This window comes from Zootoca vivipara, chromosome 8 (genome assembly GCF_963506605.1).
Source record: "Zootoca vivipara chromosome 8, rZooViv1.1, whole genome shotgun sequence".
Taxonomy (NCBI): Eukaryota; Metazoa; Chordata; class Lepidosauria; order Squamata; family Lacertidae; genus Zootoca; species Zootoca vivipara.
The window spans coordinates 7058559-7084712 of record NC_083283.1 but is presented as its reverse complement, the minus strand read 5'-3'; the positions used below and the strand labels follow the sequence as shown (position 1 = coordinate 7084712).

At 46.0% G+C, this 26154-nt stretch overlaps 1 protein-coding gene across 2 annotated transcripts in view; it reads right to left on the bottom strand.

The window, feature by feature from the left end:
- The window catches only part of COL22A1 (collagen type XXII alpha 1 chain), a 185501-nt gene that overhangs the window by 143336 nt on the left and 16011 nt on the right, over positions 1-26154 (bottom strand). For both annotated transcript variants that reach the window (XM_060277589.1, XM_060277590.1), the window contains exons 2-3: positions 18162-18326; positions 14837-15403 (exon numbers count right to left, since the gene is read on the bottom strand). In XM_060277589.1, the coding sequence (XP_060133572.1) occupies positions 14837-15403; positions 18162-18252 (658 nt within the window). In that variant the 5' untranslated portion in view covers positions 18253-18326. The remainder of the gene's footprint in view (positions 1-14836; positions 15404-18161; positions 18327-26154) is intronic.

The following is a 26154-nucleotide window of genomic DNA, read 5'->3' as shown; positions in this document are numbered from 1 at the left end:
AAACATATTGCTCTGCTTTTCATTCTTTCTTTTAAAAATAGTTTTAACTGAATTTTCTTTTCTCATAACAAATAGCCAATATCATTACAAAACATTCATTGTCCAATTTCCCCCCTCCCTGTTGACTTCCCTCAGCTTCCATTTCTGGTTTATTGCATCAAATGATACATTCTGCTGTTTGCATGTAATACTATGTTATCATATTGTTATACTTCTTGTTCTGCTCTGCTTTTCTTTGGACCACATCAGCAAGAGGAGGGTCTTGTCGTCTGGGAGCCCAGGACTTCCATTCACACTAACCAGGGTTGTGCCCTGGGGAGGTGACTTCAGTGTTACTAATGCAGCAGTTTCACTTCACCCCAGAAGCACACTCCATTGTCTCTCGAGACAGATGGATGCCAGCAATCCTAAAAACTAATGCCAGTGTACTGGAAGAAGCAAAGATCACTAGTGCTGAAGCGATGATTCTTCAAAATCAACTTCAATGGACTGGCCATGTTTTGCAGGTGCCTGATTTGTTGTTGTTGTTTAGTCGTTTAGTCGTGTCCGACTCTTCATGACCCCATGGACCATAGCACGCCAGGCACTCCTGTCTTGCACTGCCTCCCGCAGTTTGGTCAAACTCATGTTGGTAGCTTTGAGAACACTGTCCAACCATCTCGTCCTCTGTTGTCCCCTTCTCCTAGTGCCCTCAATCTTTCCCAACACCAGGGTCTTTTCCAGGGAGTCTTCTCTTCTCATGATGATGCCTGATTATCATCTTCCAAAGCAACTACACTATTTCAAACTTTAAAATGGAACGCGTAATACTGGTGGTCAACAAAAAAAAAAAACTCTCTGAAGGCATACTGTTATGTACTGAGCTGAATCCTAGAACAATAGGATTCAGAATCAGCGGGAGCTACCCAATCCAACTCCAGGTGGAAGTGAATCCTCAACCTGATTGGCCTGCTGGAGCAGCCAATCAGGCGGCTGGCAGAAGTGAATCTGCTACCTGATTGGCCTGTAGGAGCAGCCAATCAGGCTGCAGGCAGAAGTCAATCCACAATATAATTGGCCCACAGGTGTAGCCCTGAAGTAGCCAATCACGCAAGGCCCATTGTGTAAATAATGTATATAAGCAGACGGTTTGGGGAAAAGAGCGATTCGTCTTCTCTTCTCCTCCTTGATGACTATGAGCTGAATAAAGAGCATGAAATTCACTCTTGACTCCGAGTATATTTCACTGGCGACGAAGGTGGGATCCTGCTGAGCTGACCGCCACCACGCACTGCACCGCAGCACCGCCACCTGCTGCACCGCTGCATCGCACCGTGCATCCAGGCTTCAGCTCCAGGACCCAAGGAACCCAGAATGGCAACCGACAGCAGCTTCTCGCCATTCAAACCAGCATCAGGAGACTGGGAAGGGTACGCCGCCCGTTTCAACTTCCTCCTGCAAACGAAAGAAGTCACCAACGATGCCATGAAGAGGGCAACATTCTTCAGCGTCTGTGGAGAGGAGACGTTTGAAATCGCCCGGGCTCTCCTTGCACCTAGAGATGTCGCTACCGTCTCTTACAAAACAATAATGGAACGGCTGAAGGAGCACTTCTCACCACAGCCCTCGGTGGTAGCTTGCCGAAATGCCTTCTACGCAAAGCGGCAAGCCCCGGGGGAAACCATAACTGGGTTTGTGACCTCCCTCCGCCAAACCGCCCGGTTATGCAACTTCTCAGAATTGGAGAACATGCTTTGTGACCGCCTCGTCGGTGGCCTGAGGGACGAGATGTTGCAACGACGCCTCTACGCCAAAAAAGACCTCACGTTCCAGATTGCTCTGGAGGAAGCCCTGGCAACCGAAGCCGCCGAGAGGTCAACGCAAGAGGCACGACCGGCCCCGCCATCCCAACCGAGGGTCTACCACGAAGACCTCACCGACGAATCCGAATCTGACAGGGAGGAAGTACACCGAGTACAGCGGCGCACTCAAGCAGCACACACACCACAGCAGCCTTGACGAGAAGGAGGGAACTGTGCAAGCTGCGGGGAGAACCACGAGAGGAGGACCTGTCGTTTCCGCAACGCAGAGTGCAGGCAGTGCAGAAAATTGGGACACATCGCCCGGGTGTGTCGGGCTCGACTCACCCGTCGACAAGCATCAGATGACCGACCCAGGAGCCCCAGGTCACACGGCACCATGCACCAAGGCAACTCGACGGAGATCACGGACTACCAGGTATTCCAGTTGCCCCATCCCAGCACAGAGAAAATTTATATAGAGGTACAGATAGAGGGAGCCCCATGCCGCATGGAGCTGGACACGGGTTCAACTCTATCCATAATCTCGGCCCGAACATTAAGGGAACTGTGCCCTAATGGGGGTCCCAAACTAAGGCCGGCCCCATTCACCCTCCGGGACTTCCAGAAACGTAAGGTCCCTACTATGGGGGTGGGGACCTTCAGGGTGCAATATCGAGGGCGAAAGCAACAATTGGACTTGCTGGTAGTTAAGGGCCCCTACGTTAGCTTACTGGGACTGGCATGGTTTGGACCTCTGGGGCTAGCCGTTACCGGGGTGAACCGCACTAGCTTACAAGTGGACGTGGACGCCATATGCAAAGAGTTTCCAGGGGTTTTCGATGGGGCATTGGGACGATATACAGGACCCCCCATTGCCCTACAGCTAGACCCCGCTGTACGACCCATCAGGCACAAGGCCCGCCGGGTCCCGTTCGCCCTGAAACCCCGCATAGACGAGGAATTGGACCGGCTCGTGGAGCAAGGAGTGCTGGAGCCGGTGCCCAACGCCCCCTGGGAAACTCCAATTGTCACACCCGTCAAGCCTAACAGTTCGGTCCGCATCTGTGCAGACTACAAATGCACCATAAACAAGGCTCTCACGGCCCATGCATACCCAGTGCCAGTGGTCAGCCATGTCCTCGCCACCCTGGCTGGGTCAAAAATCTTTGGCAAACTGGACTTGGCCCAAGCGTATCAACAGTTGCCTGTGGACGAAGCCACAGCAGAGGCTCAGACGATTGTGACGCACAGAGGGGCATTCAGAGTTAAGCGGCTGCAATTTGGCGTTAGCGTGGCACCAGGCATATTCCAGAATCTAATGGACTCTCTCCTTAAAGGGATTCCTGGCGTCACCCCCTTCTTCGATGATGTACTGATCGCCGGGCCCACACCAGAGGAATTTGAGGACCGCCTCCGCTCCGTCCTGCACCGTTTCCAGACGGCGGGCCTCAAGGTGAAGCGGGAAAAGTGTTTACTGGGAGTGCCGCAGGTGGACTTTCTGGGATTTAAGGTGGACGCAGAAGGGGTCCATCCAACCGGTGACAAGGTACGGGCCATTTGTGAGGCCCCAGCGCCCAAGAGCAAGCCCGAACTTCAGTCATTCTTGGGACTATTGAACTTTTACCATGCCTTCCTTCCCCATAAGGCAGCGGTAGCGGAGCCCCTACACAGACTCCTAGATAAAAGGGCCCCTTGGGTGTGGGGCCAGCGACAAAGGGCCACATTCCAGGCAGTCAAGGACTTGCTCGTCTCGAACTCGGTCTTAGCACACTTCGACGAGAGGCTGCCAGTGGTGCTGGCATGCGACGCCTCTCCCTATGGCATCGGCGCTGTCCTGGGACACCAACTCCCGGATGGAAGAGAGGTGCCGGTGGCATACTTCTCCCAGACGCTTGCTGCAGCCGAACGAAACTACTCACAGATTGACAAGGAGGGTCTGGCAATCGTGAAGGGCGTAAAAAAATTCCATGATTTCTTGTACGGGCGGCCCTTTACCATAGTGACTGACCACAAGCCGTTGCTTGGCCTGTTTGCTCCTGAGAAGCAGACCCCCCAAGTGTTGTCTCCACGTGTCCTCAGGTGGTCAATTTTCCTTGCCGGCTACCAGTATGCACTAATCCACCGCCCTGGGAAGGCGATGGGCCACGCAGACGCCCTCAGCAGGCTACCACTACCAGAAACAGGCCTCGACCCAGCGCCTGCGCAAGAGGTTATGACCCTGGAGCTGCTTCCCGACCGACCCATTCAGGCACAAGAAGTTGCGCACCATTCCACAAAAGATAGGGTCATCTCCCGGGTCCTGGACTGGGTGTGGCGAGGATGGCCCAGCAGCAGCCCCGGGCCAGAATTTGCTGGCTACACAAACCGCAAACATGAACTGTCGGCCCACAAGGGGTGCCTGTTATGGGGAAGCAGGGTTGTTGTTCCCCAGCCCCTCCGCAAAAGGGTCCTCACAGCCCTACACGAGACACACCCAGGGGTAGTGAGGATGAAGGCCCTTGCCAGGAGTTATGTGTGGTGGCCGGGGATTGACAGAGAGATAGAGGCCTGGGTCCAACACTGCCAGACCTGCCAAGAATCCCGCCCGGATCCCCCAAGGGCCCCAGTCCAGCCCTGGGAGTCCGCCCGACATCCATGGTCACGCTTGCACGTGGACTTCGCTGGCCCCTTCCAGGGAAAAACATTCTTCATAGTGGTGGATTCCTACACCAAATGGCTGGAGGTCGCACTGGTACCATCCACTTCTACGGCGGCGGCCATCCGGGTACTACGTAAGCTGTTTGCGACCCACGGGCTCCCTGACACCCTCGTCTCGGACAATGGAACCGCATTCACGTCAGAGGAGTTCCAGACCTTCACAGCGCAGAACGCCATCCGCCACATCCGCTCAGCACCATTCCACCCTGCCACCAATGGCCAAGCGGAGCGCATGGTGCGGACCACCAAGGACAGCCTCCGCCGCATGACACAAGGGGACTGGGAATACCGCCTTGCCGCATTTCTTCTAGCACAGCACAGCACCCCAAGCACAACGACGGGCCGGAGCCCAGCTGAATTACTAATGGGCCGGCGCCTTGCAACTAGACTGGACCGACTTCACCCCGACAGAGCTCAGGATGAGGTAGTGGTGGGGAAAGGCAGGAACCCCCGGACATTTGTGGCCCAGGACCCAGTGTATGCAAAGAATTTTGGGGCAGGCCCAGCATGGGTACCCGCCACAGTCACCAAGGTGACCGGTCCCGTGTCGTACGAGGTACTAACGGAAGGGGGGCAATGTTGGCGCCGCCACTGCGACCAGCTACGGCGACGATTCCCAGGAGGAACCCGGGAGGAGAGCGGGACAGAGGGGTCCCAAGGGGACAGCAGGGCAGTGAGGCCTGTAGAGCGAGAGGGGTGGGCAGGGGAAGCAGAAGCAGTAGGCACAGAGGGGCGCCCCGAGGCTGGAAGGACACCGGAACCAGAGCTACAACCTAGTGGTTCAGTGGCGCCAGACCAGACAGCCCTGGCACAGCCAGCAGCCTCGGAACACGAGCCAGAACCAGAACCCCTGACCAAGGAACACCCCAGGCCACAACGCACACGGAGGCGGCCAGCAGACCTTGGGGACTACGAATGCAACTTCCCGGGCAGGACTGGAACTTAGAGGGGAGGGGTGTTATGTACTGAGCTGAATCCTAGAACAATAGGATTCAGAATCAGCGGGAGCTACCCAATCCAACTCCAGGTGGAAGTGAATCCTCAACCTGATTGGCCTGCTGGAGCAGCCAATCAGGCGGCTGGCAGAAGTGAATCTGCTACCTGATTGGCCTGTAGGAGCAGCCAATCAGGCTGCAGGCAGAAGTCAATCCACAATATAATTGGCCCACAGGTGTAGCCCTGAAGTAGCCAATCACGCAAGGCCCATTGTGTAAATAATGTATATAAGCAGACGGTTTGGGGAAAAGAGCGATTCGTCTTCTCTTCTCCTCCTTGATGACTATGAGCTGAATAAAGAGCATGAAATTCACTCTTGACTCCGAGTATATTTCACATACCTTTGAAAAAAAATGTAGTATAAACACTGACAACTGGGAAACACTGGCTTGTGAGTGCTCCAATTGGAGAACAGCCTTTACCAAAGGTGTCATGGGTTTGAAGACATTTGAACTCAGGGTGAAAAGGAGAAGCATGCTAAGAGGAAGGCATGTTTGGCGAACCCTCACTGTGATCAACTCCCACCTGGAAACCTATGTCCCCACTGTGGAAGGACGTGTGGATACAGAATTGGCCTCCACTGTCACTTATGGACTCACTGTTAAAACTGTGTTCATGAAAGACAATCTTACTCGGTGACGAGTGATTGCCAAAGAAGCAGAAGCAGAACCTGTGACTGTTGGTCAGAATCAAATAGAAGATGTCTCTCCAAAAATACATTTTTAAATGTATTATTATCCTCCCACAAATATAATTTTAGACCCTTTGTTAAGCTGAGAACAGTACAAAATCCAAAGGCAATGAATATTCCAATCTGTACATTCATTTGAGAGGTGCAGTTCTGGTTAGTTCATATCAAAATCTGGTCACACCTGAATCTTCATGCATGTCAAGAGGATGTTCCAAGCTGTGCTCCTTCTCACATCTATATCTGCAGGACAAACTTTTCCTGCCCTGGAAATGCAGCGATCAGGAAAGTGCCATGTGTTGATACCTTTTCACACTGCTGTTAATTCCCTGGTCCTCAGGATCTGGATTCTAAGGTTCAGAATTTAGGTTCTGGGATCTGGAATAGGCTAGTGCAGAATAGCAGGAGCATAATTTTCTACTATCCCAATACCACATTTAAAGAAATCATCCTGGATACCGCATATAAAGGCCACGAGAGTTTCAGACACTTGTCACGCTTCACCGTACTTTGTCAAAGTTAAGAACTCTTAAGAGGGCTGCTTTGAAGCCACCCTTTGGCCCGAAGGATGAAAAAGACAAAGTGGGCATAGCGAGAACTATCCAATAAAAGACATCACCTTCTTTATTGTGCCTCTCTCCGGACAAGGATGCCGGGATTAAACCTAATGGCCTCCTGCCTGCGTGGGACGATTATGGCCTCAGGTTGTAAATCACAGCCAGGCAACAAGCTGAACTCTGTCACATTTTCCAGATGCCAACATTTGTCTAGGTAGAGACTCTCCTCCTCCTCCTCCTCCTCCTCTTCCTCTTCCTTGGTCTCTGCTCAAGAATCCCATGAAAGGTCAATTGTTCTTCTCTCTTTCTTAAGGCTACATAGACGGATGGTTTTTTAAGGAAGGGTGTTTTATGCATACCCATATAAAAAAGCAAATGCCACCAGAAGGATTTGAGTAAATATTTTGAAGGGAATAAATACCCTTGGAAAGCACCTAAGAAAATGTGGATATTTAGCCCTGACCTGGCTGGCACAGTGGCTGACTGCAGCAAAAGGAAGGGCAAATAACAAATTTAAGGAGCAAGGCAGAGTCTTGGCTGTAGCCCAAACCAGCCACTATATAAAAACACGTCTGCAAACAAGCCCAGAAAATCGTGCAGAGATTGGTGGTCATCTGATCATCTGCAGGATAGAAGGCGACTGCACTATTCCTTAGCCTGTTCTGTGCTCTGTGCTGATGGGCTGGGGGTTAGGATTGGCTTTGCACCCAGTCCAGGGTGGAAGGGATGGGGCATAGGGCCAGCCAAGAAAGCCTGGTGAGTCTGTGAAGGGACAGGCAGAGCCCTGGGGTACTTTAAACCCATTGATCTTTGTTCCGGAGAGATGAACTGCTTGCCAGACACTGGAGCTGGGTAGAAATTGTTATTTTTTTAGTGCACTTACTGAAATTGGCCATTTGGCTTTTAGGGTGGTGAGAATAGATAGAAAATATGACTTCTTGATTGTTGATTCACTGGTTCTAGTTTCAAATAGTTCACCTGATCTTCTTGGGTCAATTGTCTTCACATCCCAATGAAGGCTCTGTTCAAAGGGTGTTGAAAGCCATGCAACTTTGTGCCGTAATTGTTTTCAACTCATTTTTTTTTAATTCAGTCAAACCCTGTTGCTATCTTAAAAGGCTGAGTGCCTGAAAGCCCAGTATTGCACAGCTGTTCTGGTATAGAAGAGCGACTTTTACAGTCAGTTGGGCTGCACATACACTTCCTCGATTAAAAGTAATCAAAATGATTTATTGAAAGCGCCTTCTGATTTGTCGTGCACCATTACATGGTTGTTTACTGGAATTCGCTCGGAAAGAATCCTGATATATTTTTATTTTATTTTATTAAAAAAAAAACATCCAGCAGATGTCACTGCAGCTCACTAATGCAATTTCTCAGATTTCGTATTTGTATAAGATCCCCACTTAGGGTTGTTCCAGAGAGAGAGAGAATCAAAAGAATAAATATAAGAGGGGCAAGTAGTGTCTTTTCAACCATGCTATTTATAAGTTTAAAATATTTTCTTGGGTGTGAGGGGAATAGCACCCATTTGATGAACTGGGTGTCTCCTTTCATAACATCAGCTGTTCAATTATATGGGAATCATTTGCTTGATTTCTCCCCAATCCATCGAGCCTCACTATATGGGATATCCTTTCGAATACCCACCCATGTGGCACAGCATATCAAATTCATTACAATGGTACCTTGGTTCCTGAATGGCTTGGCTCCCAAACAAATCGGCTCCTAAACGCCGCAAACCCGGAAGTGAGTGTTCCGTTTTGCGAATGTTTTTTGGAAGCCGAACGTCCAACACGGCTTTCGATTGAGTGCTGGAAACTCCTGCAGCCAATCAGAAGCCACACCTTGGTTTTCAAACCATTTTGGAAGTCGAACGGACTCCTGGAACGGATTTAGTTCGAGAACCAAGCTCCACTGTATCTCTAATTCCCTACAACCAACCATGTCAACAACAAAACAAAAAAACCCACAAAAAACCATGCACATTTGTATCCCAGGTTGTTGAAGCTGAAGCTAGTGACCTGGAATAGGGTACCCTGATACTTATCAGTTTTGTAACATTTTACGGGAAGTAGATACCCCATTAATTATTATTACTATTATCAATTAAACTTCTGCAGAAGACGTTCTTCTTCCTCCATAGCCAGCTTCCCTGGGTCTTATGAGTCCACGGCCTTCCAAGGGAGTCTGTTCCACAGCTAAACAGTCCTTGCTGTCACAAAGTCCTTCCTGATGCTTAGTTAGAATCTCCTTTCTTGCAATTCAAATCCATTGGTTTGGGTCCTACCCTCTGGAGCAGCTGAAAACAAGTTTACACGCCCCCCCCCATGTGACAGTCCTTTAGATATTTAAAGACGATTATCATATCACCTCTCGGTTTTCTCTGCTCAGGATTGTTCCTGCTATTGCTGGGCTTCCTTTCATTAACATAACACTAACTACGCTTTGAAAATCCCAAGGAGCTTTGCAAAGGAAGGATCTTTGATGATGATGATGATGATGATGATGATGATGATGATGAAACAGGGGATTTGCATTAGTGGAGCATCTTTGTATTCAACCCTTGGAGAAGCCAGGAGTGATATGCAAAACCCCTGCTCTGTCTCAGTGCTTTCCCCTGCACATATTGCTACGGAACACAACTTGGCAGTCTCTGCAGTCTTACATGCAAGCAAAGTTTTCAGCTTGTTGCCAGTCATCTCCACAGCTCCATGTCTTGCCTTCTAATCAGCAGTGGAGGTTTATGGTTCCCACTCTCCCACCAACTCCACTATAACCTCTGTTCCTGGGAGGCATTGATTCGCTACAGCTGCTTAAGTAATAAAAGAGACAGAATTACATGTCTAGACTTGAGCAGTAGTCCTCCTCCCCCCCCCCACCAAGACTCTGGAAGGTGGGAAGGGAAGCTGTGCAAATCAAAATTTCGGGGGAAGTGGCATCCGTTAGATGTTTGGTTAAACGAGAATGTAGAATTGGAAAGTTCCATTAGAAAGCTGCAGTCCAAAGGGGAGCTGGGTTTCATGACATCAGCTAACGTTCTTTCACCTCCAAAGGGGAAGTCCTCCATTGACTCCTGAGACAGACAGATGCCAGCCAGGTTCTGCTTTGTGACTAGGGATAGACAAATCTGTCAATTTGGATTTCTCTCAGTTTAACTTTTCATCTCCACATCTTAAGTTTGGTTCTCTACATCAGTTTGCAAAATTCTTTTTTCTTTTTATCCTGTGAACCACCCTGAGACCTGGGGGTACAGGGTCGTATATAAATTCAATAAATAATATTATTATTTTTTTAGATCCTTCTGAAAATTCATCAACTTTCTAAGGCGAATCCTAATACTGTATACAGATTTTTGTATGCAATTTCCCCTAATATACACATTTGTGCGCAACAATTTTACCTAATACAATGCACTTTTTCACATTTTGTTTGCATTTAAATGTGACTCATCCAGCTTGATGCAATCCAGTAGCCACATCCTGCAGTTTTGGATCTGGGAGGGTGCTCAGCTGGTATTGGAGTGCAGGGGTGCCAACTTGACTAAAATATTGGGAGCTAAGTAAGCCCAGCCCCAAACAATCGATCACATGATGCAGCACATTCACAAAATTGAATGGCAATGCCTATTAACCTTGGAGGGGGGCTGACCTCCTCAAATATTTTATTGGGGGGACCCAAGGGACCTTGAACCCCTAGGAGTCAGCTCCTATGTTGGGGTGTATTTATGGATGCAACAGAATGAAATGGGGATGCAGAGGTAGTGAGTATAGTCAGGGCCGGCTCTAAGGCAAGGCTGGGTGGCACAAGGCGCCAGGGCGCCAGGCTGCCAGGGGGGCGTTGCGCGGCTAAGCCCGCCAGACAGCCGCTTTGGGAAACGGGGCAGGGGGGCCAGATATGCTTAAGACGGCCCTGAGTATTGTACTATTTCAATTCCCCATGTTAGCTGGTGTTGGGGGGGGAGCTGCTTCTTTATGGTCCTATAGAAAAAGCTAAAGCCTTACAACCAGAAAATAATTGTTTCATTTGGTTTTTATCTCCCTAAGGAGCTGATGGCAGTATACAAGGTGGCATTAGGTTTCCTCCCCCCAAAAAGCCTACAGGTCCAGGACATCCCAAATACTAGTTGACCAGTTTTGCCCATTAATAGGAAGCTACATTCTGGAGTACAGCTTTTACAAAATTCCATTAGAAGCTACATACTTGGATTATGGTACCACTCCCATGAGATGGGAAGAACAAATCCTGTCCCCTGTTTCCCTTCCCTAACAAAAATGCTGAACATCTGTAATAAGAGATCCTGAGATGGGGACAAATTCTTGACTCAGTAGCTGACTGACCCACCCATCATCAATAGCAGGTTTGGTGACCAACATGACCCCAGTTCCTGGGATATGCTTGCATTTTGTGGAAGGACAAATCCCATTTTTGCACACACACAAATAAATCCTTCTCTTATTGGAACTATAAAAAGGAAAGCAAACTAGCCCTCTGGCAATGAGCAAACAAAACTCACAAGAGCCTGGTGTTTCCTGGGATCAACTTTTGGTTTGGTACTTTCAAGAAAGCACACACTTTAAGAATGCCACGTAAAGGCAAAACCGGGAGAATCAGCGATTTTAGTTCCTTTTTCAAGTTAACATCAGGGGAACAATTATAGGAACAACCCCATGCTCAGAATAAAATGGTGCCATTTTGTTGGCCCACTTGTAGGAGCACCACCAAGCATTCTTCTAGCTGCCCCTGCTACTATGATCCTGGCATTGAATATTATGCTATGGCTTATTTATATATTGCCTTTTGGCCAACAGACCATTGAAAGCAGTGAGCAGCACGTCAATCTGTTCCCAACAATCACAGAGACTGCATTGGCTTGACGACCAGAAATGAACATGTGAATTGGGCCACATGGTCAGCTGAACTGAGTCCCATTCCAGCTGAACAGGACAAACTAAAGAACATGTTTCGCTCTGCCACATCGCCTGTGGCGCATGAACACATCTGGGAGAGTGAAACTGTAGAGCCTCAATTCACTCTCCAGATTCCTGTCGAGCCCTCAGGAATTCAGCTAAAATGAGAAAGCATTCATAAAACTGCAAAGTTCCCGGAGGGTTGAAATGAGATACGGTCAAGGAAAAGCCATTTTGGGACCCCACGAGACAAACAAAGATTTTGGACCATTCTAGTTTTGTGTGGGATTTTATGGCTTCATGAGTGACACTGAGGGGGCTGGAAAGTATGCAGAGCTGCTGGGAGGGGGTCACAATTTGTGACATTGCAAGAACTCTGAAAATGGGAGTGGAACTATGGAAAGAGAAGGAAGCTATTCAGCTCAAGAGAGACATCATTCTCTGGAAGCATGTCATGAATGAACGGAGCAGAAGGTTTCACTAAACCATAAACTATCATTCATTGTTCATATCTGCATTATACCATCTAAAGCACTCTTCTATCACTTTAAGATTCATGGCTTCCCACAAAGCACTGTAGTTGGTTCAGGGTGCTGGGAATTGTAGTTGTTAACAACTGTCAACCCTCTCAATAAACTACAGTTCCCAGGATTCTTTGCGGAAAGCCATAGTTTTCACTACAGTTCACAGTGTGCTTCTAAACTGCCACTGTTTTCAGTGGGATTCAGTCACATACAGGCAAACTGAGGTTTCACAATTAAAGTTTACTTGCAGCTGTTACACAGAAACATATTCTCACACAGAAAAACCAGACTTTGCAATAAGGAAAGGGAAAGAAACATGCCCTGGAAAGTGTGGGATAATACTTGCTTGATGCAATGACATACCACCTCCCAGCAAACAATTCAGGGTGAATGCTCAATAAACAACATGTTTGCAAGTGACTGTGCACTTATCAGTTTGGAAGGAAATGGTCTTCTCTTGACATACAGCATAGGGCAGGATTCTCAAGAAGTCAAATCTCAGCCCTTCCCCCCAAGGTATGAATTCCCAAGCACAGACCAGGAGTGACGAAATGAATTTTCATCAAACAAAAGTAACTTGTGATGCCCATGGAACCATGATGAACCAGCTATCAATTGGAAGCAGTGGCGGAGGAACCCTCTCTGGCACCCATGGTGGGACACCAAGAGGCAGGCCGAACCACCCAGTGGTGCTTGCGTGACATCCCATACGGACTGCACACTCGCGGCAGCCAGTACAGTCGCCGTGTGAGAGGCAACCTGTATGGACGCCACGCAAGCGGTGTCCATACTAAGCGAAACAAACCCCTTTGTATGCCCCTGATTGGATGCATCAACCCAACTCTGCACCAGAGGACATTTCAACATTAAAACCTGGAGATGATCATACTGTAGGCTGAAAGCAGGAAATCCAGCCTTTTGAATGTAACTTCATCATGTCAGGGGAGTTTGGGACACTAACCCTGCAATTTCAGCTAGCATAAATAACCAGCCGGTTCCAAAACAAGCAGTGTGCTGCACCACCAAGAGGGGAAAGGAATATACTTAGCCAGCCAGCACAATCTGAGCTACTTTAATGACGACGTCTCTGTGTTAAGCACATGTAAATCAAAACGAGGTTTCAATATCCAGCTATTTTAGAATGCATTGCTGCATGGCATTCCAAAGGCTTACCCAGATTTCTGCATTGTTGAGATGGAGTCCCTGTATTTTCTCCCCATCAGCTTAGTGAGGGGGATTTTGCTAGGAAGGACTAAAAGGGGAAGAGCTATTAACAACTTCTCTCTGTCACACTTCCTCTAGTCAGATTCTCAGCCTGCCCAGGCAGCTCAAAGTACAGGAATGCAGAAGAAAGAATGGTAAGATTCTGCCCGGTGTGTAAATGGAACCCCAGCCATGTTTGTTTCCTATGTCTGCCTTAAACATCTTCTAGCCTCTCTGCTCTCTGAGAACTGACAACTGCGGCCCAAGACCGCAAGTCTGCTGGATCCTACAACAAGACCTTATCTGATTAGTCTATATGAAGACCTCCAAGGAGCATATTCCTGACACTTCTAAGAGAGCACACAGAAAGGTCTAAAGGCAGGGATACCTCACACAGAGAGAAGGGCAGTAGTTCACTGGTAGAGCATCTGGCTGGCATGTAGATTATCCTAGGTTCAATCCCTGACACCTGAAGGAAGGACCGGAGATCTCAAATTCTGGAAAGCCACTGCAAGTTAGGGTAGACAATACTCAACTTGACGGGCCAATGTTCTAACACAATAGAAGACAGCTGTACATCAGGAGTGGAAATATTTAGCCCTCCAGACATTGCTGGGCTGCAATGTCTCACCATCCCTGACCATTGGCCATCCTGGCTGGGGCTGATGGGAATTAGAGTCTAACAATATGTGGAAGGCCAAAGACTGCTCTGGGGACAAGCGCTCAGATGCAAAATCCCAAGCATTTGGGAGCTTCCTGTAGTCTATTTAATGGGGTGGGTGGGTGGGTGGGTGGGTGTGGGAAGCCTTTCAATTAAAATAAAATTTAAATGTGCAAAGCTGCTTTCTATTATACGTTGGAGGCTGTCCATAATGGCCTTTCCATAATGGGCAGTCTGCTTTTTATCAAGTCAGATCATTGGTCCATTTTTCTCAGTATTACCAATACTGACTGGCAGAAGCTTTCCAGAGCTTCTAGCAAAAGGTTTTCCCTGTCCTACCTGGAGATACCACAGATTGAACCCGAGACCTTCTGCATGCAGTGCAGATGTTCAACTACTAAACTGTAGGCCAGGGGTCAGCAAACTTTTTCAGCGTGGGGCAAGTCACATAACCATTTACAAGTCACATAACCATTGAGTGAAGTGTGTGATGGCTCATGTGATGCTCATGTGTGATGGCATCATCATATATGAAATAGTCACATGCTATGTACATTGCTAATTTAATTCCATCAGGTCCCAATGAGAGCATTGGTCCAAGGCCACATCCATTGACTTAAATTCAAGCAAAATGCTAAGGTAGACAGGCTACATGTTAAAACATTCTACTTAAAATTATTCATTCTTAATTTAACCTGACATGTGGTGGGACTTCAGAATACCTTCATTTTACCACATCTAATGAAGCCACAGCTCTCCAAGCCCATAGAAGATTCGCTGTGAGTACCTTTGTGCCAAAGAAATGGCTTTCTTACTTACTTTCACAAAGTCTTCTCCTCAGTTTCCCACGTATCTTGTCAATAGCATTGTAATCTGAGACATGAAACACATGGGCGGACTTGGGCTCTGAAGCAATTTCATCCAGCTCTTCTTTGAGGGCCTCACCAACCCCTACAGCAAAGATCCTTATGCCCACTTTATGAGCTGCAGTAGCCGGATCCAATACATAATCCTGGCTCCGGCCATCCGTCAGAAGAATAGCCACTTTTTTGATAGTGCGGTCGCTTGGCCTCCCACCAGCTTCCATGGAAAAGCTGTATGTGTTGATGTACCGAAGTGCATCACCAGTATTTGTATTGCCCCCGTAGTATTTTATATTCCTTGCAGCTTCTTTTATCTCCTCCCGAGTCCGATATTTCCCAAGCTCAAATTCAGTAGTTGGTCTGTCGCTATAGCGGACAACACCAACCCGGGTTTTGTCTGGTCCAATCTCAAATGTGTCTACCAGATTAGCCACCCACTGGCGGACCTTCTCAAAGTCTTCTTTCCCCACGCTGGAGGAGGTGTCCAAGATGAAGACGAGGTCATAGTGGACATTCTTGCAACCTGCAAGCGAAAAATGAGTATCTCCTGAGACATGGTAGAGGAAGACAGCCACCAACATCACAACATCTGGGGACATTTCTGCTCATCATAGCAATCTCTGCTTGGGGGAATGTCTGGTCAGCCTTCCACAGAACATGTTCCACCTTGGAAAACCATTACCAAGTCTGTAATGATCTGAACACAGCTTTTGCTTTGTTATGCAAACTTTCTCTCTTCTCTCTCTCTGTTGTGGCTGCTGTGATTTCGCCTACTCTGTCTGCATGTCTATGAGGCAACTATTTTCTTTTGAAATCTTAACAGACTGCTCTCTGTTCCCCCTCCTTCCATTCCCCTTTAACTCAACATGCTTAAGAACTTTTTGGCAGCTCAAGAGTTGCCTGCCTTCAAACCTGCCTTCCCAGACAGCAATAGCAAACAGTTGGCATTCCATGTTCTCGTTTAAAAGCACCATTATATTTTCTTTATTGTCAGCCTGGAGAAATGCTTTCTTTTACAGTGGTGAGAAGTTTTACAAGATTTGTTTTATATATATATACAAACAACAAAACCTAATGGTTGACGAGGGGATGATTCATTCATGGACTGGAGATTGAGATTTTTAACAACTGAAGAATTCAATTGCTAAGGAAGTGTTGCTACTTGCCAGTGAAGAGCAAACCAAGGATCAAACCGAGGACACGAGGACACCATTCTGAGAGAGCAAAAGGGCATCTTGACCTCATATTTCAAAGCATACGTGATTATCCCTTAATAAAGCTTTTAACTTTGACCAAGTCAGTGCTTTCATGCACTGAATGAATGCAGTTTTAGACCAATGACTTTCAAACTATGTTCCAAACAGCTTCTTCGGAAGTTTATCAGAGATTCTTCAGTAAGGTTTAGTGAACATCATGTCCTTGAAGGACTCATTGGACATAATTAAACTTGCACTGGCTGCTGATATGCTATATGCTACTAGGCCAGGTTCAAGTTTTGTGAATTAATTTTCAAGGCTCTTAGCAACTTGATACCTTAAGGCTCGTCTGATTTTGTAAATCCCTACCCAATCACTGAGGCAGGCATCCCCAAACTTCGGCCCTCCAGATGTTTTGGACTACAATTCCCATCATCCCTGACCACTGGTCTTCTTAGCTAGGGATCATGGGAATTGTAGGCCAAAACATCTGGAGAGCCGCAGTTTGGGGATGCCTGCACTGAGTTCTTCTGCACAGCTTATATCCACCAGGATCCAATCACTATGGCTCCAATTCTGTGGAACTCCCTCCCAGCTGTGATCAGACAGACCCCCTCCCTGCTGACGTGAAGACTTTCTTTTTATTTCTTTTTATTATTTTAAATGGGAATTTTTAGCACGTTTTTCTAGTTTTATGGTTAACTGATCTCAAGCTGTATTCCTACCATACATCACTTGAAAACTACAGTATTGTGTTCTATAAATGATTAAATAAATCAACAAGTAAATAAATGCACTTTTGCAATGAATAACCCCAGAGAAGCATGTTCCAGGATACGATCTCAGTAGTCATGAGGGCGACAGGAAGATTTAGGAGGTCAGGACACTGTTCTGTGTGAACTGACAGTGCAGTATGGAATAGGCCCCAGAATCTGTTGCAACATGCAGGGATTCCATACCAGAAACAAGGGACCTCTTCAACAGACACATATGCATTCCTCAGCATCAAATCATTTTTGTCGTGCATTTTATTCCTACTGCCAGTTTGTCTCAATCTTTGGCAGCTACATCTATAACTAAGATCACAAGTGTTTATCAGATCATTTGACAACTGATCTAATGAAAGACACATATCCCTTTCAAAACAGCACATCCCCCTCTTTCTTCCAGAAGTTTAGCAGAGTCCTACATGCTGCCTACAAGATCTACAATGCAGTAGTGGCTATGCATTTTTCTTTAAAGGCAATTCCCATTGGGTTCAATGGAACTCACTTCCAAGTAAATGTGTGTGGGATTGCAACCTGACCTACCAATTGAGAAGTCCTTGGTTCACCAGCCACCTTGGCCAAGAACTAGCCAAGTGATATTGGGTAAGCCACTAGGACTCTGCCCCAGTCGCCAGAATACAGAGGTAATAATTAATGTTGATCTACCTTATAGGGTTGCTGTGAGGATTACCAAGACTCTATATATGAAATGCTATTTTTTAAAATTTTAAAAAGACATGTATTACCGTACTTTTCAGTGTATAAGACTAGACATTTTTGTTCAAAAATAGTGTTCAAAATCGGAGCTCATCTTATACATGGATAGTGGATGGGGGGGGGTGATTGGTTGCAGCCGCGAGCAGGAGGTTCTCAGCGACGATTGGGTGGGTGATTGGTGGCTGCGGCAAGTTCTGCTTTGGGTTGGCTGCTGCTGTGGCAATTGGGTTAGTGACTGTTGGATAGGACAAGAGCTGCTGTTGATTGGCTTCCGCTGCGTCAATTGTGCATGCTGTTGGCTGCTGTTGGCAATTGGGCAGACAGTTTGTGGCATTTGTCAGTATGGTGAGTGATTTTCACCATTCCCGGAACCCCAAAAAAGCTCAACAACTCTGGGCCACCCCCCCCATTTTTTTGAAATTGGAGTCCCCAAAATAGGGGTCTTATACATGGGGGCGTCTTATACACAGAAAAATACTGTATCCATTTCAGACTTTTGATCTGCTGTCATTCTGCTCTATAGGTTTATCCACCACAATATGTGGAAAAAACAAAAACAAATCATTCCTTTGTCTATAATTCAAAGAGTGCCCCTGCTTACCTGCTCTCTGTGCCTGAATGTTCTCTCCACCCCAAAGGAGCAAAAGCAGTATCAAGGTGGGAGGTATCGATAATCTTCCTGCAAAGGACATGACTCCCTTCTTCTTCTTCAATATAGTATTCCCTTTTTTCCTTCCACAATGGTAGTTAATCTACATATCCATGTCTAGGAATGGGGAGAGAAAAAGACACAGGAAAAATTAGAGCAAAATGTAATTATTATGTGAAGGAATCAGCAACCCGCAAGGGTAGGAGGAGAAAGGGAGAATATTAGAGGAGGAGAAAATAAGAAATGTTTTTCCAACTGTACATCCTTTCATAGGGAAGCTGCTTCATCTCCTGGTTTTCCTCGAGACGCTGCAAACTGTACACAGACAAAAGCAACAGTGCAGAGTTCACCAGTGTGCAAAAAAGCAGCTTAAAATGTCTTTGTTACAAGCATGAGCCTAGTTATCTGAAGGGAGAAGATTAGCACATTATATAGGTTGACACGAGTCCATCTTTGACAGTACACTCAGGGCAACAGACTGGAAATTATCCCCAAGGCTGGGCCCCTCCATGTTAGACTTGTGCCTCCCTGGGAAGTTTATTTACAATAATTCCCTCTGAACAGAACGATTGAACATTGTGAGATTATACCCACAGCAGTGTCCCTGGCTGCTGTTGTATATGTTTAACCTAAGTTTTCCTAATATACAGTCGTACCTTGGAAGTTGAACAGAATCTGTTCCAGAATGAATGAATGAATCTTTATTTGTGTCAGCCATCAGCCATAGCAATGAAATAATAATACAATATACAAAGAATGGGGGAGGGGAGTCAATTGTATAAACTACATTTTGAGGTTTTTTAGGCTTTTGAATAATGGTGCTGGAGGAGACTCTTGAGAGTCCCATGGACTGCAAGAAGATCAAACCTATCAATTCTTAAGGAAATCAGCCCTGAGTGCTCACTAGAAGGACAGATCGTGAAGCTGAGGCTCCAATACTTTGGCCACCTCATGAGAAGAGAAGAATCCTTGGAAAAGACCCTGATGTTGGGAAAGATTGAGGGCACTAGGAGAAGGGGACGGCAGAGGACGAGATGGTTGGACAGTGTTCTCGAAGCTACGAACATGAGTTTGACCAAACTGTGGGAGGCAGTGCAAGACAGGAGTGCCTGGCGTGCTATGGTCCATGGGGTCACGAAGAGTCGGACACGACTAAACGACTAAACAACAACAACAATCAATAGTCAAATGGTGGATCTTATTCTTATTCCAGGAGTCCGTTCGACTTCCAAAGTGTTCAAAAACCAAAGCGCAGCTTCTGATGTTCGGCTTCCAAATTCGGATCTTCGGCTTCCAAAAGAACATTCAAAAAGCGGAACAGTCACTTGTGGGTTTCAATCGTTTGGGAGCCAAAATGTTCGAGAACTTGGCTATTCGAAAACCAAGCTACGACTGTAAAAAGGAGCATCCCAAATTTTGTTCCCAGGATGTTGGAGTGCATGTAAATAGATTGTACATAGTCCAGCTACAAGTGGAGCACATGGCTGACTGCTTCTCCACATGCCCTTTACTTCTCCTATCTGCTTCTGTTTTCTGTTTGTTTGTTTTTAATGCAATTTCCCCGTTTGAACTTGAGCAACCCATTCTAGTACTTCTAGAAGCTGTTACCCATTTTACTCAGTGTATAAACCAGACACCAGAGACCAGAGGCCTTGTAATGAGTGCACTGTGTAGCCATGATCTGAGGTCTGAGAGTCTGGAAAGGAAGAAGCCCCAGGATGTAGCAGAGAAAAACACTGTTTGTATAAACAGTGGAATGAAAGATTCACTGATCACCTCACATCTAAAAAGATATTGTAGAGTCTGAAAAGGTTCAGAAAATGGAAACCAAAATGATCAAGGTGACTGACTCCCCTAATATATTCATTTTATGCACGTTTTCTCTGCTATGGTCATTTTGTACACGTTACTTGAGAACTGCAAAATTCAAAGAAGTGTCAATTCAGAAAGATGGCTTTGTTTCAGAAAGTGAAAATTAGATAAATTCACCTCTAAATGCAAATGGAGTCAATTTTGTTCCCAATCCTTAATCATGATGTACAGTGGTACCTCGGTTTATGAACACAATTGGTTCCGGAAGTCTGTTCATAAACTGAAGCGTTCATAAACTGAAGCAAACTTTCCCATTGAAAGTAATGGAAAGTGGATTAATCTGTTCCAGACGGTCCGCGGAGTACTTAAACTGAAGTGTTTATATACTGAAGCGAACTTTCCCATTGAAAGTAATGGAAAGTGGATTAATCCGCAGAGTACTCAACCTGAAGCATACTTAACCCGAAGAATGGTGTAATTGGTTCCGGAAGTCTGTTCATAAACCGAAGCAAACTTTCCCATTGAAAGTAATGGAAAGTGAATTAATCCGTTCCAGATGGGTCCGCAGCGTTCGTAAACTGAAAATTCTTAAACCGAGGTGTTCATAAACCGAGGTTCCACTGTAGTGCCATTCTAAATGGATGTTAGCAGATAGCAACTCTAACTGGTTGTGGTTCAGCGATTCTCTACAAGGTGTCCGAACAGCATCATGAGATCTGAAACTCTCTTTCTAGTTGCAAGCTGCCTAACTCACCGAAAAAAAGTTGCAGCACCATAATCCATGAGAACAATTCCTGGTGTTTAATATTCTGGAAAACCCTAATCCTGGCTCAAATAAAAACATCACAAGGTTGTCTTCAATGTCATGCTCCTTTTCATAGCAAAGCCACTGAGAAGATCTACCCGTCATAGCGGGTAGAAATGATATTTCCTCTGCTACTGGATACAGTAAAAGTCTGTTGGAAACCAAAATGAGAGTAGAATCTCAGAAGACTTTGTAAAATGCAGCAGTGTCAAGCTTGCTCTGATGCTCTTGGGAGTAAAATAATGAGAATTATCTTGATTGAAATAGTGGGAGAGGGACAAAACAGATAGAGGAAGGGCATGAGAGGGGGGAGGGAGAAGGAACAAACATTGGGGTGGCACAGAGTAAGGGAGATAATATGCAGTTCTGCAAAGTTGCAAACTCTTCCCACTTTCAGTTCTCACCCCCACCTGTTGTCAGCATGCAGTCCTCAATAGAACCCACCTCCTTGCCAAAGAAATGCGGCTGTCATTTCCCACAAGGTCCATGGGAGGCGATAAATGCAAGGGCAGTAAGGGATGTGGCTTGGGGGAGAGACATGACCTATACAGAGACCCAGGGGCCTGATAAAGAGGCCTGGAAGGTGCTATTCAGTCTCCTGGTCCCCCACCTTGGGACTCAGCCACTTTAGTCAAATAACAGCCTTTTGAATCCATTATAAACATGCAACACCAGAGGGTGCGATTTCCCATAGCAGTTCTTTGCTATATGATTCAATATCTGAGTTATTCGTAGCATTTTTTTTTACTGTGTGAAGATCCACCCCTGGTGTAGATGATACTGAGCTGGAAGGACCAAGGATGGCAGTATAAGGCAGCTCAGTAAATAGCAGTTTACTATATGTTCCTGTATTACTGCCTTCATTTGAGTCCTGAGTCAGCGGCGGAGCTAGCCACTCGGGCACCTGGAGCGTTGCAAATGCCAGCCCCCTTCTCACACACAGCAGAAAGCTGGTTGCAGACTCATTAGAACCTCTTACTTACTGGTTCCGGTTTCCGCCGGCAGGAATGGCGGACCTGTTTTCCATCCCTCTGACCTTCGTAAGGAATTTGGCGGTTGCTAGGGGAGTAAATGGCAACCCCCTACCCTCTCCGGGGGTTACGGAGAGGGGCCGCTGGCCCGCGATGCCCCCAGACCCACTCCGACTGTTTATGGAGTGGGGGGAGCTTGGGCTGAAAAGCACTTACGAGGGCCAGGACTCCCGGACGCTAATCTGCATGGCGGGGATTTCCATGGTTAAAGAAGATAATTAGGCTTAAAACTATGGACATACTTCAGAAGGAGGGGAAGAAGCGCTGTTTACTGCTGAGAAATTTATGCTGCTGAGGGAGAGGAGTCAAAGGCTGTATATCATCTGGAAGAAGGATTGATGGGGACGGAGCGATAAGGGAATTGAGTTTTTTTTTCTTCTTCATATGAGTTACTTCGTACCTTCCCAGACGCGATGTCCTGGCTTGTTTGGAGTGAAAGAGAAGCAAAAGACTGTGTGAGTTGAACTTTATAAACTGTTGTTACTGAGCATATTTTTTAAAGATGTGGAGTTGCCAATGAGAAAAGCCCCCCCCCCCCTAGTCGGACGGAAGGAGTCCTGGACGCGTTCGGAGGATTTATGAGCTGTGACGCACTTTGAATTGGAGCAGCGACCTGAAGCTAAGTTCAGCTATAGGGCAAGGAGATCCATTAATTTACCAAGAGTTTATGGTTTGATGTTTGGGTCTTCTGCCTGGAAAAGCTGTAAATTTTATAAAGATCGTTAATCTTCATGGCTATGAGAGAAAACGAAAGTGATTTGAGCTTTTTAAGATGGCGCTGCTTCGACGCAACAGGGAGCTCCAGACAAAGAAGATTTATGGGGAGGCTGGACTGATTAACCCACACAGGAGAAAGAACATTTGTGAAACCTTGTTTGATATTTATCTCAGCAGCTGGGAAACAATCGGTTGAAAGTGGAAAACATCTATGTGACTGTAAGGGGAAGATCTGGATTATTATGAACTTGGAGGACGATTTGAACTTTAGAAAAAAGACGGCAGTGGACGGTTGCGAGGAATCCCCAATTTCTTGAAGCATGGGAACCCAAATAAAAAAATTCTCTAGACGATTTGGCATAACATTCGGTTTGATTGATATATATATGTGTATAATTTGAAATAATGAATGTGATATAATTGGTTTTAATTGGAAAATTAATAAAAATATATTTTTTTTTAAAAAAAGAACCTCTTACTTACTGCCTCAGATTGAATTGTACATTCCTGGTAAATTCCCATGAATCTCTCTTAAAAGAATAAAGACACCACAATCCTATTCATAGTCAACAAAAAGTAAGTTGACTCATATTCACACAGTACACCGTATCAATCCTGAAGGCAGGCTTAAATACTTAAAGTTACAAATAGCAACATGGCAATTGATTTCAGAAGGCACTCTTCTGTCCTGCCGCCAATTTCCATCCTTGGTAACATGGTTGTAGTAGTAGAGTCCTTTAAGTTTCTGGGCTCTATAATTTCTCAAAAGTTAAATTGGTCAAGCAACATCAATAGTATTATTAAAAAGGTCCACCAGAGATTGTATTTTCTGCGTCGACTAAGGAAATTTAAATTGCCCCAGAAAGTGTTGATCCAATTTTACAGAAGCATCATTGAAACTGTTCTCTGTAATTCTATTACTGCTTGGTATGGTACAGCCTCCAAGACAGACAAGAAAAGGCTCCAACGAGCTGTAAGAATTGCAGAAAGGGTAATTGGTGCTAGCTTGCCTACAATAGAGTCAATCTATGCTACCAGAGTTAAGAAGAGAGCAGAGAGAATTGCAGCAGATCCTTTACATTCCGGTCATCATCTGCTAGATTTACTCCCATCTGGACGTCTCTACAGGTCTTCATATACAAAATCGGCCAGGCACAGGAACAGTTTTTTTTCCCTTGTGCCATTAAATTGTTAAATTTGTAGATGTGTAGCTGACGGGGAGGTCAATTATGGGTGGGTTTCTTTGCTTATTTGTATTGTGAGTGGAAAAGTGTGTGTATGTTTACATTGCAATGTAGCCGAAACAAAGTATGTTGGAAAATGTACTTGGCCGATAATAAATTATTATTATTATTATTATTAGTAGTAGTAGTAGTAGTAGTATGTGGATTTACCCCATATGGGGTAAATTCCAAGTGCTGCCAGGAGGAACAGGAAGTTTCGACTGGCTGGACCAAACATTCCCTTGCATGTCCACTCTAGCATTACAAGAAATGTTGTACTTGACTGCTACCCGTGGAGCATATCCCTTCCAGAAAACCTGTATGTCAATCTCTTGCTCCCTGGCACTATGCTCAGGTTCCAATTCACACACATTGATCTCTTGCATAGATGTGGTGACTTTAGGAGAAGCTATAAATGCTCCCCTGACAGAGTGGCAGTCCTGAAATTCCAGAGCAAGGACCAGCTGAGACTTTGGAGGAGTATTTTTGCCTGCTGCAGACAGACTCATGGAGTCTGAAGGCTAAACATTAAATGGAATGCCCTGGAGTGCGCTCAGCCCAGCTTTTGTGTCCCCAGGGAAAGGAAATAGCTCAACCTTTTCATTCTCTGTATATATTAACATCTCCACGACCATCAATAGTTGGCTGGGAAGCCAGAAAAGCACTAGCATATTCCCAACATGCAACCAAACCCAGTTCCCAAACCACTACCAGTGTTCAAATATGTTCACACCTGAATGTAATTATCACCTGTCCATTTTTTTTTAAAAAAAAATGTTGTTCCAAACCATTTAATACGGGGAGTTATCTGGTATTCTGTTCACCATATGTAGTATTTATTGACAAGGTAAAGGTAAAGGTAAAGGACCCCTGACAGTTAAGTGTAGTCGCAGATGACTCTGGAGTTGTGGCGCTCATCTCGCTTTACAGGCCGAGGGAGCCAGTGTTTGTCCGCAGACAGTTTTTCCCAGTCATGTAGCCAGCATGACTACGTCGCTTGTGGAGCGACGGAACACCAAAACCAGAGCAGCACACGGAAACACTGTTTACCTTCCCGCTGGAGCAGTACCTATTTATCTACTTGCACTTTTTGGCATGCTTTCAAACTGCTAAGGTTGGCAGGAGCCGGGACCGAGCAACAGGAGCTCACCCTGTCACAGGGATTCGAACCGCCGACCTTCTGATCGGCAATCCCAAGAGTCTCAGTCGTGCCACCCACATCCCTGCATTGACAAGGTAAAGGTAAAGGACCGCTGACAGTTAAGTCCAGTCGTGAACGACTCTGCGGTCGTGGCGCTCATCTCGCTTTACTGGCCGAGGGAGGCGACGTTTGTCCGCATTGACAAGGTAGAAGGGTGATATTTTGATTTAGGTGGGAAAGGTGCCAAAATCGGTTTCCCACCATTTCTCATTTTCTCCAGTCTCAAATTCAATCTGAAATTCTCCAATCTCCAATATTTGCCACATTTACATTTTGAATAATAATAATAATAAAACCTCTTAAAAATTCACCAGGATTTTAGTACACATTTTCTGTAACTTTCCTAACTTCAGTATACCTGAAGGAGCATCTCCACCCCATCAATCAGCTCGAGTGATTTCTGGCTGTTCCCTCACTGCAAGAAGTGAAGCTACAGGGAAACAGGCAGAGGACCTTCTTGGTAGTAGTGTCCACCCTGTGGAACGCCTTCCCATCAGAAGGAAATAAACAACTATCTGACTTTTAGAAGACTTTTAGAAGAGATCTGATGGCAGCCCTGTTTAGGGAAGTTTTTAATGTTTGAAGTTTTATTCTGTTTTTAGTGTTCTGCTAGGAGCCGCCCAGAGTGGCTGGGGAAACCCAGCCAGATGGAGGGGTATAAATAATAAATTGTTGTTGTTGTTGTTGTTTAGTCGTGTCCGACTCTTCGTGACCCCATGGACCAGAGCACGCCAGGCACTCCTGTCCTCCACTGCCTCCCGCAGTTTGGTCAAACCCATGTTTGTGGCCTCGAGAACACTGTCCAACCATCTCGTCCTCTGTCGTCCCCTTCTCCTAGTTCCCTCAATCTTATCCAACATCAGGGTCTTTTCCAGGGAGTCTTCTCTTCTCATGAGGTGGTCAAAGTATTGGAGCCTCAGCTTCAGGATCTGTCCTTCCAGTGAGCACTCAGGGCTGATTTCCTTAAGAATGAATAAGTTTGATCTTCTTGGACTGCAGTCTTCTCCAGCACCATAATTCAAAAGCATCCATTCTTCGGTGATATTATTATTATTATTATTATTATTATTATTATTATTTGTTGGTATTGCAAGCAATCTCATAGTTCTTGTTTAGGTGAAATTCAGGGGCGATTTTGAACTGATTTCTTTATACT